Source organism: Mandrillus leucophaeus, unplaced genomic scaffold (assembly GCF_000951045.1).
Source record: "Mandrillus leucophaeus isolate KB7577 unplaced genomic scaffold, Mleu.le_1.0 Scaffold273, whole genome shotgun sequence".
In the NCBI taxonomy this organism is placed as follows: domain Eukaryota; kingdom Metazoa; phylum Chordata; class Mammalia; order Primates; family Cercopithecidae; genus Mandrillus; species Mandrillus leucophaeus.
The window spans coordinates 1,239,573-1,251,225 of NW_012102843.1; the positions used below are offsets into that span (position 1 = coordinate 1,239,573).

The window sequence follows — 11,653 nt, forward strand, 5'->3', positions numbered from 1 at the left end:
CAACCTTGAACTGAACTACTGGGACTATAGGCATATGCCAGCACACCTGCCTAATTTAAAGAGACTTTTTTAGACACAGGCTCTCGAACTCCTCACCTCATGGTACCCTCCTGCCTCAGCCTGCCAAATAGCTTGGATTATAGGTGTATGCCACCATGCTTGGCTTATATTTTATTTATTTATTTTATTTATTTTTGACATGGAGTCTTGCCCTGTCACCCAGGCTGGAGTGCAGTGGCACGGTCTCAGCTCACTGCAGCCTCTACCTCTCAGGATCACCCAATTCTCCTGCCTCAGTCTCCTGAGTATCTGAGATTACAGGCGCCTGCCACCACACCTAGTTAATTTTTTATATTGTTAGTAGAGACGGAGTTTACCATGTTGGCCAGGCTGGTCTCGAACCTCCTGATCTCAGGTGATCTTCCTGCCTCAGCCTCCCAAAGTGCTGGGATTACAGACGTGAGCCACCGTACCTGGCATCTCTTTTTTAAACACAAGTGTTTATAGCTGTAAATTTTCCAGTGTGCACTGCTTTAGTTGCATCTCATAAATTTATTGACACTTATTTCATATCCTAATATATGGTTGGCCCTGGAAAATGTTCCATTTACAGTTGAGAAAAATACGTATTATGCTGTTTTTTACTGGAGTGTTCTATGGATATCTGGTAGGTCTAGTTGCTTTACAGTTTAAATTTTCTGTTTATTAATCTTCTGCCTAGTTGTTCTATGTATTACTGAAAGTGTGGTATAGAAACCTTCAATTTTTATTGTTGAATTATCTGTTTCTCCCTTCCCGTCCATGAGTTTGCTTCATACTTTGGGCTCAGTTAGGTGTATTTGTGTTTGTAAGTGTTATTTCTCCTTTTTTTTTTTTTTTTTTGAAGACAGGGTCTCACCCGGTTGCCCAGGCTGGAGTACAGTGGTGCAGTCATGGCTCACTGCAGCCTTGACCTCCTGGGCTTAAGCTGTCCTCCCACCTCCACCTCTAGAGCAGCTGGAACTACAGGTGCACACCACCAAGTCCAGCTGATTTTTAAAAACCATAGAGGTGGGTTCTCACTAGGTTTCCCAGGATAGTCTTGAACTCCGAGGCTCAAGCGATTCTGCCGCCTCAGCCATTGTTATCTTTTTGTGGATTGACCTTTTTTGTCGTTATCTTTGTCTCTAGTAACAATATTTGTCTTAATATCTATTTTGATACAGGTTGAGTATCCCTAATTCAAAAATTCAAAATGCTTCAAAACCAAAACTGTTTGAATACCAACATGACCCTCAAAGGAAATGTTCATTGGAGCATTTCAGATTTTCAGATTATCAGTGCTCAGCTTAAGTATAATGCAAATGTTCCAAAATCTGAAACACTTCTGGTCCCAAGCATTTCAGATAAGGGATACTCAACTTGTATTAATATACCAACTTTAAGTCTTACTTGATTACTGGATGGTATAATCCAGTAATCTTTACTATCCTTTTACTTTCACCCTGTTTGTGTCTTTGAATCAGTCTGGAGCAGCTGGTGCCAAGACGCCGGGTGCAGCGCTGGAGGTGTGGCCAGGGCTGTGTGCTCCACACGGCAGCGGGAGCTGGAAACAGATGGGTGCCCTGTCCCCTTCCAGGTTGGATGGGCAGGAGCCCTGCCCTCCCAGGTGCAGCTGCAGCTGTGGAGCAGGCATCCCTGCACTCTCGGGGGACCAGGAAGCCCCCCTTTCCCCGCAGGCTTGGAAGTGCCTACTCCCACTGCCTGGCCTCTCCCCGCTCCCAGTGTCCACTCCGATTTCAGAGTAAAGTTGAGGCTGAGCCTGCTGCTGTCAGGACCTGGCCGGGTGTGTGCACACTAGGGACAGCACCAACACACCAGCCTCATGCTGCCTTGGTCCCCCTCCGTACTTTCAGCTCTGATGAGCATGTGAGGGAGGCCGAGGGTGAGGCTGAAGGCAGCTCGGCATGGACCTGCCCCTTGTCATGAACAGCCTAAGCACTGTGAGCACCTTAGATGTTAGGTTGATGGTGGCAGAAGGCAGATGGTCACCTAGGCGGAAAGGGGTGGGTCCCCGGTGAAGCTACACCTTCAAGCCAGAAACATCTAAAGCCTGGAGGCCAGACTGCAGATCCAGTGCCCAGAGTGAGAATTTATGGTGCTTTTTCTGGGCCCACCCATGGCTGCCCATGGACCCATCAGCACATACTTCCTTCCATATGAGGCCTGTAAAAACCCCAGACTCAACCAGACTCACAGAGATGTTGGGACTACCAGCTGTGAGAAGGAACTACTCACTATGCGTCTCCTCTCCACTGAGAACTGGTCACTTATTGGGACAACCTGCCTGCAGAAAGGAGCTACCCACTGCAGGTCTCTTCTCCACTGAGGGTTAGACACTCGTCAGGATGACCTGCCTGCAGAAAGGAGCTTCCCACTGTGGGTCTCCTCTCTGTTGAGAGCTGGACACTCGTCAGGATGACCTGCCTATACAGAAAGGCACTGCGGAAAGGAGCTTCCCACTGTGGGTATCCTCTCCACTGAGAGCTGGATACTCATGGGGACGACCTGCCTACGGAAAGGAGCTAACCACTGTGGGTCTCCTGAGGACTGTTCTGTCACTCAGTGAAGCTCCTGTCTGCCTTGCTCACCTTCCAGTTGACCGTGAACCTCATTCTTTCTGGACGCAGGATAATAATGTGGGACCCACTGAAAGGCGGGTCTGAAAGATCTGTAAAACAAACAGATGAGCGAGGCTGAAACATGCCCCCTCGCTCACCACATTGCAGACAATGAGAAGGAAAGAAGAGCTGAGGCCCTTTGGGGAGCCCAGACCTAAGAGCTCCCCAAACCCGGGCTGTGACACCCTCTTTGGGGCTCTGGGGTTCCTGATGTCTCCAAGCTTCAGGGTGCCACTACGTTTCCCAGTGCCCACAGTGGAAGCCACAGTGGTGTGCCTGATCCAGATGCAACCTCACAGGGAGCTATTGCCTGGATGTGCCCGCCCACTATATCCAGCATGCCTGGCTATGCTCAGTGGCTGGACCCCACGCTCACTCATACACCCCCTCACTGCTTCTTGCCTGGCTCACCCCTAGCAGGCATGGGATTAGGCCCAGTAGCATGAGCCGAACACAGCCTGTTGGGCCAAGTGAGTGGAACAAGCCCAGCAGACCCTAGCAAAACTCACACAAAGGCACCACCAGCCGCAGAAGTTTCACACTGGAAAAGCGACACCCTAAGGATCCTGTAACAACAGCATATAGTTGGATCATGTTTTTAAGGTCATATAAATTACACCTTCATACATTGTATGCCCATATTGTTGTGTACCGTTATCTTTTTAAGCAGAGATGGGGAAGAAAGTTTACATACAACAAATGCTTATACTCTTTTATTTTTATTTATTTATGTATGTATTTATTTTTGAGACAGTCTCGCTCTGTCGCCCAGGCTGGAATGCAGTGGCATGATCTCGCCTCACTGCAGCCTCTGCCTCCCCAGTTCAAGAGGTTCTCATGCCTCAGCTTCCCAAGTAGCTGAGATTACAGGTGAGTCCCACCACGCCTGGCTAATTTTTTTGTATTTTTAGTAGAGATGGGCTTTTGCTATGTTGGCCTCAAACTCCTGGCCTCAAGTGATCCACCCGCCTGAACTTCCCAAAGTGCTGGGATTACAGGCATGAGCCACTGCACCTAGCCTATACTGCTTTATATTATGTTGTTATCAAGTTACTCTCCAATATCATCTCATTTTAGCCTGAAGGAGTCCCCCTTTAGTATTTCTTACAGGGAAAATCTGCTAGCAACTAATTCTCTTAGTTGTTTATCTGATAACATATAATTTTTAAATTTTAATTTGGAGTCTCGCTAGATATAGAATTCTTCCTTGAGGCTGGATGTGGTGGCTTACTCCTGTAATCCTAGCACTTTGTGGGGGCCAAGTTGAAAGGATTGCTTGAGGCTAGGAGTTCAAGACCTACCTAGGCAACATACAGTGAGACACCATCTCTATTAAAAAATTTTTTCTCTTAATTAGCCAGGCATAGTTGTGAGTTCCTGTTATCCCAGCTACCTGGGAGACTGAGGTGGGAGTATCACTTGAGCCCCAGCATTCAAAGCTACAGTGAGCTATAATGGTGCCACTGCTCTTCAGCCTGGGCAACAGAGACCCTGTCTCAAAAAGAAAAAAAAATTCTTGGTTGACCTTTTTTTGCTATCAGTGTTTTATCTTTTATCTTCAACAATCAAAGTAAACATCAGGTCTTTGAATATCATCTCACTACTTCTGGTTTCTGATGAGAAATCAGCTGTGAGTCTTAGAAACCCTTGTTATGTGTTGAGTTGTTTCTCGCTGCTTTCACGATTTTCTTTGTCTTCATATTTTTAGTTTTATTATGGTCTAGGTATGGATCACTTAGTTTATCCTACTTGGAGACTGTTGAGCTACCTTCATGTGTAGATTAAGTTTTTTCTCAAATTTGCACATTTTTGGAAATTCTTCAAATATTCTTTCTGGCATTTCTATCGTTCTAGGATTTCCATTATGCTTATGTTGGTACACTTGATGGTGTCCCTTAGGTTTCTCAGGCTCTGTTCACTTTTCATCATTCTGGATTTGTTTCCATTCCTCAGATCAAAGGACTGTTACAACTCTGTCTCCTTCGTGCCATCCACAAGGCAGCGAATGATAGGGGGCTGTGTTTCAGCTCATTTGTGTTACAGCTCGTTCAGTCTCACTGCCCTGCTCTGGCTTGTGGCTCCTGGGCCTGCTTGACCCTGCCACTGCTTCCTGTCATGTGGGGCGGCTGTCCAGTCCTGGCAAAGGCAGGGAGGGCTACAATGTTACAGCCCCTTTCCCACCGGCAGGTTCCGGGATCTTGTCCCACGTCCAAGAAGAATGAGGTTACACAGACATGAGAGACTGAGCAAAGTGGAAAACGGTTTTTGTTGAGCAACAGAACAGCTCTCAACATGAGAGGGGACCCAAAGTGGATAACCCTCTGTGTGATAGGGGGCCCAGAGGTAGGTAGCCCCCACATGTGGCTGAGTCTGGCATTTTTATGGGCTCAGAATGTGTGAGTGCATGTTGAATGGTCTATGGTCAGGCCTGGAAAAAGCATAATTGGATTGGCCTTAGGCATCAAGGAAGTTCTCATTCTAGTTGTGGACTATGCCTGGAACTGGCATCCAGTTTTCAGGTTTCAGGCTGTCTTTGACTTGAGTTTTGGGTTTCACCATGTACCTGCCCCTGTCTGCCTGGGAATTTGTCTCTTGCTGCTATCAATCCTCCCTCTGAAGAATATGTCTAACTGCAATTAGGATAAGGACAATTACCACAATTGCTGCTTTCTGTTGACAGGGATGCCGTTTTGCAAAAATGGCAGTCCGATCTCTCTCAGAGGCCTATCTAAGAGTTCCTAGTAAAAGGGAGCCATCGTCTGAGGCTCCATTGGCACGACCATATGGAGTTTGATGATCTCTAATTGAGAAGAAACAAATTTTACAAGGAGGTTAAATATATATGGACCAAATAGTATATTATACAAAAAGGAGCTGGAAGAGAAATGTAGTCCCAAAATAACAGAAATAAGGAGCAAAATAGACTAAACATGCTGAAACAATGTTATGGCAAGGGCTGTTTCACCCTGGTGAAAGAAATTAAATCTTGTATGGGGGCAGTTAAACTTTAGAAGAAAAATAACTTTTTAGGGGAGTATATAATCCCTTGGGAGTTCAGGATTAAGGGATCCTTGGCAAAGATGCCTTGTGGGGAACAGAACTAGGGTGAGAAGAGCAAGCATAGGAGAGACTATAAAGAGGATGTCCATGGTAGGTTAATGACACTTAACCTTTTGTCATATTTAGCTTGAGGTCTCTGATTTTTTCACAGTGGTACTTCGGGTACTGTTCCAGGTCAACAGAGGTAATTCCGTCAGTTTTCCTAGGCCTTTACTCATATAATGAATATATATAATGAATCTAATGTATATATATACACACACATATATACGTATATATATACGTATATGAATCTAAGATACATATAGATGTATATATATAATGAATATATATATAATGAATCTAAGAATCTTTTCCGGTGACATTTACTGGCGTAGGAGTAGAAAAGAGTATGGTATAAGGTCTCTCCCAGTGCGGACCTAGAGAGGGAGAGAGGATAGGAAGTGCCTTTACCCAGTACTGTGCCCCCTGGGTTGAATAGAGATGGCCCTAGTTCCCAGAATTGGGCTTCTGACAGTTGTTTCAGTTCCTATTGGAAGTGGGCCAAAGATGTTATACATGTAATCTAATCAGAGGTTTCTTGGTCTAGCAAGAAATCATTGGTGAGAAAAGGTCATCTGTATATCATTTCGAAGAGAATTAAACCCAGTTTTGTAGGGGTGTTTCTAACTTATAGTAGGGCTATGGGAAGAAGAGTAATCCAGGGCAGATGAGTCCCTCAAGACAGTTTTCTGTGGTACCTTTTGATAATGTCATTTGTCTTTTCTACCTTTCCTGAAGATTGTGGTCTCCAAGCACAATGAAGATAGTATTGTATGCCTACTGCCTTTGAGACCCCCTGGGTGACAGCTGCCTTGATGGAAGGGCCATTATTACTCTGGAGGTGTTTATGAAGTCTAAAGCAAGGAATTACATCATTAATTAGTACTTTTATCACCTCAGAAGCTTTCTCTGTCCAACATGGAAATGCTTCTACTCAGTTAGTGAAGATATCTACCCACACTAGGAGGTATTGGATGCCTCTTGTCTTCCGCATGAGGTGAAATCTGTCTGCCAGTCTTCCCCTGGGTAACCTCCCATTATTTCGGTTCCGCAAGGGAGAAGATGTTGCTTGAGGGGATTACTTCTAATACTAACAAGTATTTCTAATACTTCTAAGGCAAGTCTCACAAGCATTAGTGACCGGTTTGACCATTTTTAGCAGATTTTTACCTGAAAACATTTGGGCCAATTGATAGGTTTTATGCTTACCTAGGTGGAGGGCTTGCTGAAGGATTTTAAGAACTTTTAAGAACTACCTGGCCGGTAGCTGGTATATAAAGTTTGCTGTCCTCTGATTTTAGCCATCCCGAAGGCCAAAAGGTGTGTCCCTGAGAGGTGGCCCATTCTATTTCTGCAGGAGAATATTGAGGTTTTATTTCTCTTGGAGCCCTCCCAGATCAGAGGGGCCTCAAGTGGATCAGAAATCTGGGGCCCTCTTGCTGCCAATTTAGCTGCTTGGTCTGCCAACTTAGTTCCTCAGCTATTTCATCTGTTCACTTTTAGTGGCCTTTACAATGTATTATTACCACTTCCCATGGAAGGAAAACTGAGGATAATGATCTCTTAATTTCCTAGTGGTATGAGAGACCTATTAGCTGTGAGGAAGTCCCTTTCTTTCCAGATAGTGGCATGGGCAGGGAGGACTAGGAAAGTATACGCAGAATGAGTATAAATGTTAACTGCTTTCCGTTTGCTTAATTCACCCTTGTGAGGGCAGTTACCTCAGCTAGTTGATCACTTGTGTCTAAGGAGAGAGGCATGCTGTCAATAATATCATTTAGGGTGACTATTGCATATCCTGCTTTATTGATCCCTTATTCCACAAAAGAACTTCCATCTGTGAAGAGAATCTAGTCTGGGTTCTCTAAGGGAGTTTCTTCGAGGTCCTCTCTGGCCACATAGGTTTCCCCTACTATGTGTTCGCAGTCATGTTCAAGCTCCCCAGCTTTCTCTGGGAGGAAAGTTGCTGGGTTTAGGGAGGGACAGGTTCTTAACTGGGCTGCAGATCTCTCTAATAGCACTGCTTAATATTTGAGGAGACGATTGTCCTCTACCCAGAGCCTCCCCTTAGAAGACAGCAGTCCTGCCATATTATGTGGGGTATAAATGGTTACGTTGTACCCCATGGTTACCTTAGTGGCCTCTGGTACTGACAAGGTTAGTGCTGTGACTGCACGGAGGCAGACTGGCCATCCTTTAGCTACCAAATTAAGCTCCTTGCTTAGGTAACCTACAGGTTTCTGGGCTGGACCTTGGGCCTGAGTTGGAACTCCCTGGGCCATTCTCTTCCTTTCTGATACATAAAGATTGAATGTCTTCCCTATGGGAAGACTAAGGGCTGGTGCCTCAAGCAAGGCTTGTTTCAGTTGGTCAAAGGTCCTTTTAGCCTCTGGTTCCCAAATTAGGGAGTGAGTCTTAGTCACCTGAGTCTCCTTTATTGTGTGATATAAGGGACAAAGTATTTCACCATACCTGGGTATCCATAGTCCTGTAATCCCCAAGAATCCTCGCAGTTACTTGAGGGTTTTGGGGAGAGGAAAAGAGGAGATGGACTTAATCCTTTCTTCACTTAGTTCGCTGGTCCCCTCTGACAAGACTAGACGTAGGTACTTCACTGAAGTCTGATAGAGCTGAGCCTTAGATTTTGAGACCTTATATCCTCTGTTAGCCAGAAAATTAAGACAAGCCTTACGCTCGTCCTGAGACTTCCTTAATTGGAGGGCAAAGGAGAATATCATCATCTACATATTGTAAACCTGAGGATAAAGGAACTCAGATCTTTTGACAACACCTGCCCAAACAGCTGGGGACTGTCTTAGAATCTCTGTGGTAACACCATCCAGATTAGCTATGTAGTCTGGTTGGATGGATCCTTGAATGCAAACAAATACTGGCAGTCGGGGTGTAATGGTATGCAGAAAAAAGATGTCCTTTAGGTTCAGGACTGTGAACCATTTAGTTCTCCCAAGTATTTGACTTAGGGTATAGGGATTGGGAACCACCATATGGATTGGAACCACATCCTCATTAATGAGGCAGAGGTCTTGGACCAGTCTCCTTCCTTTATTGCGTTTTTGTAAATCCAATATTAGAGTATTACAAGAGCCGTTGCAGGGTTTAAGGAAGCCCTGCATCCTTGAGTTATCAGTGATGGCTTCTAGCCCTTTCCTAACTTCTGGTTTTAGGGGATATTGTCTCTGGTTAGAGAAGGTGGGATCCTTAAGGTGGACCCAGACCAGTATGGCAATTATGGCTGCACCAATTTTCCTTTGAGTTGCCCAGACTTCTGGGTTAATTAATATCAGTCTGCACTAAGGTGAGACAAAGAATCTGTCCTGGAGCCATAAGGATGGTGGGTCCCATACCAGCTAAAATAGCCCTGCCTAGCAGAGGAGTTGAGCTTCCAGGCATGATTTAAAAGTCATAGATAAACAAAAGGTCACCTCAACTATAACTAAGGGGTTGGGAAAAACATCAGGTTAAAGGCTTTCCTGAGACATCCCTAACAGTCATACTAAGAAAGGAAGGGAGGACTGGCCTAATAAGTTGCCTCCCAAGAGGGAAAAAAAATCAGTCCCTTACACAGCAAAGCTCCCTGTAGTCACAGGACTATGCTGACTCCTGACACGGTTGGGGCGGGGGAGGGGAGGGCGGGAACAACTTAAATGCAGGGAAGGGAAGTTGCCTGAGGGAAATAGCCCCTTGCCCGATGCAAATGAGTTCCTTCTACAGGGGAAAGAAAACTCTCAATCATTACATCCTTCTTCTAAGAACAGACAAAAACCAAGTTGTTCTGAATTACATTGCTGATGACTAAGCAAAATGCTCATTCCACTCAGTAATATTGTCACTGTGGTTTGCAACAACACCCTTAATGTTGTATATGAAGACGAGATAGGAGCCAGGAAAGAGAGAAAGAAAATGCTATAGGAAAGACTGGAGGTCTTGACTGACACCCGAACGGGCTCTTGGGGATTGAGGCCAGTCCAGGAGCCTTCAGGTAACACTGAGCTGTAGCCTCAGCCAGATGCCTTCAGTTGCCGGAGGACCTTATTCTGACCCTATGCAATGGCTAGACCTCTGTGAAGGCAGACTGGATTGAAACAAAGCCAACATTCCCAGTACCTGAGGGTGATGGCAGAGGCTTGACAAAGTCTTCCCCGGCAAGCCTGTCCTTTGCAACTTGGCCATTCGCTCTTAACTGGCTGACAGAGGTCCAGTGCTTCATCCATTTTTGGAAAAAAAATGTGAAGGCAAGAAGCCTCAGAAATGAAAGTGTAAGAGGTCCACTCTTACCCTTCCACAGACCCCAGACAAGCCTCCAGAAATGACAGAGGATTCATTCATTGCCACTGTGCTGGAAGCATCTCCGTGTCCTGTGGCACACCTGTCTGGGCCTCACTCACCTCTAGGCTCACTGCTGGGCCCTCTGCCCACTCGACCCAGCAGACTGCTTCTGGCCCGGATTCCATGCCCACTGCAGCTCTGCATTCAGCCCACAACTGGTCCAGTTGTGCCATGATTGTCTTCTACCTTGGGAGCCGGCATCTGGATGAGGGTGACATAGCGGGACCCAAAAACTTGGAGATACCAGCAACCACAGAGCCCCAGCTGTTGCCCAGGGAGTCCCCAAGGACCATTACAACTCTCTCTCCTTCCCTCCGCCCACAGCATGGCAAACGGAGGTGGCAGGGGAACGCATGTTTCAGCTTGTTTGTGTTACAGCTCGTTCCATCCCCCTACCCTGCTTCAGTCTGCGGTTCCTGGGCTGGCCCAGCCCCACTGCTGCTTTCTATCGGGTAGCTGCCCAGTGCCAGCAGAGGACTGGAGGGCTACAGTGTTAGAGTTCCTTTCATACCCACCATTCAGCAGGTTCTGGGATCTTGTCCTGCGTGTAAGAAGAATGAGATTATGCGGACAATGGAGAGAGAGCAAGGCAACAGCTCTCGACACGAGAGAGGACCCGACATGAGTAGACCTCCATGTGAGAGGGGATTCCAAAGGCGGGTAGTCCCCATGTGTGGCTGAGTCTGAGGTTTTTATGGGCTTAGAATGGGAGAGTGCAGGCTGATTGCTCCATAGGTGAACCTGGAAAAAGCACCATTTGATTGGCTAAAAGACATCGAGGAAGTTCGCATTCCGGTCATGGACTCTACACAGAACTGGCAGTCCAGTTTTCAGGCTTCAGGCTGTCTTTGGCTTGAAGATTGTCAGGTTTCACTGGGTACCCTACCCCTGTCTGCTTGGGAGTTTGTATCCTGCTCTTATCAACTGTATTATTTCTTTATTCATATTTTCTATTTGGTGAGAGATTATTCTCATAATTTTCTAGACATGGATTCCTGTAGCTTTTCCAACTTATTTAAAAATAGCTCATTTATAGTCTCAAGTCTAATGTCTGGATTTCTCTGGGCAGACTTTTGGTTTTTTGACTCTGTATGAGCCATACTTTCTTATTTCTCTGTGTATCATAATATTTTGTGAAAAAATTGGATGTTTTAAATAATATAATGCGACAACTCTTGGAGTTAGATTTTTCTTCTTCCGTGTTTGTTGTTGTCTTAGATGTTGCTGTTTGTCTAGTGAGTTTGCTGAACTAATTTTATGCAGTCTATATTCTGTGAAGAGTTGGTATTCTATGATTGGATGATGATTTCCTTAACTACTGGGAGCAAATAAATATCCCGTGGTTTGCCAAGGGGGTCTGTGTGTGCATTGGGACATGCTTTAGTTCAGCCAAGCAGTTGACCCACTCTGCCTTAGCCTTCCTTCACTAGTTAAAGTTAAGGTTCTTCTTGGAATTGGTAATGCTTTGATTCCCAAAAGGCATAAATTAAGAATTAAGGGAGTTCCTGTCTCACTCTTCATGCAGAGTAGGTCTTCTGTTCATT

At 45.6% G+C, this 11,653-nt stretch overlaps 1 protein-coding gene across 1 annotated transcript in view; it reads left to right on the forward strand.

Moving 5' to 3' along the window:
* The window catches only part of NPAT (nuclear protein, ataxia-telangiectasia locus), a 106,690-nt gene that overhangs the window by 23,776 nt on the left and 71,261 nt on the right, over positions 1–11,653 (forward strand). The window contains exon 2 of the mRNA XM_011984760.1: positions 887–1,050. Coding sequence (XP_011840150.1) covers positions 933–1,050 — 118 coding nt within the window. The 5' untranslated portion in view covers positions 887–932. The remainder of the gene's footprint in view (positions 1–886; positions 1,051–11,653) is intronic.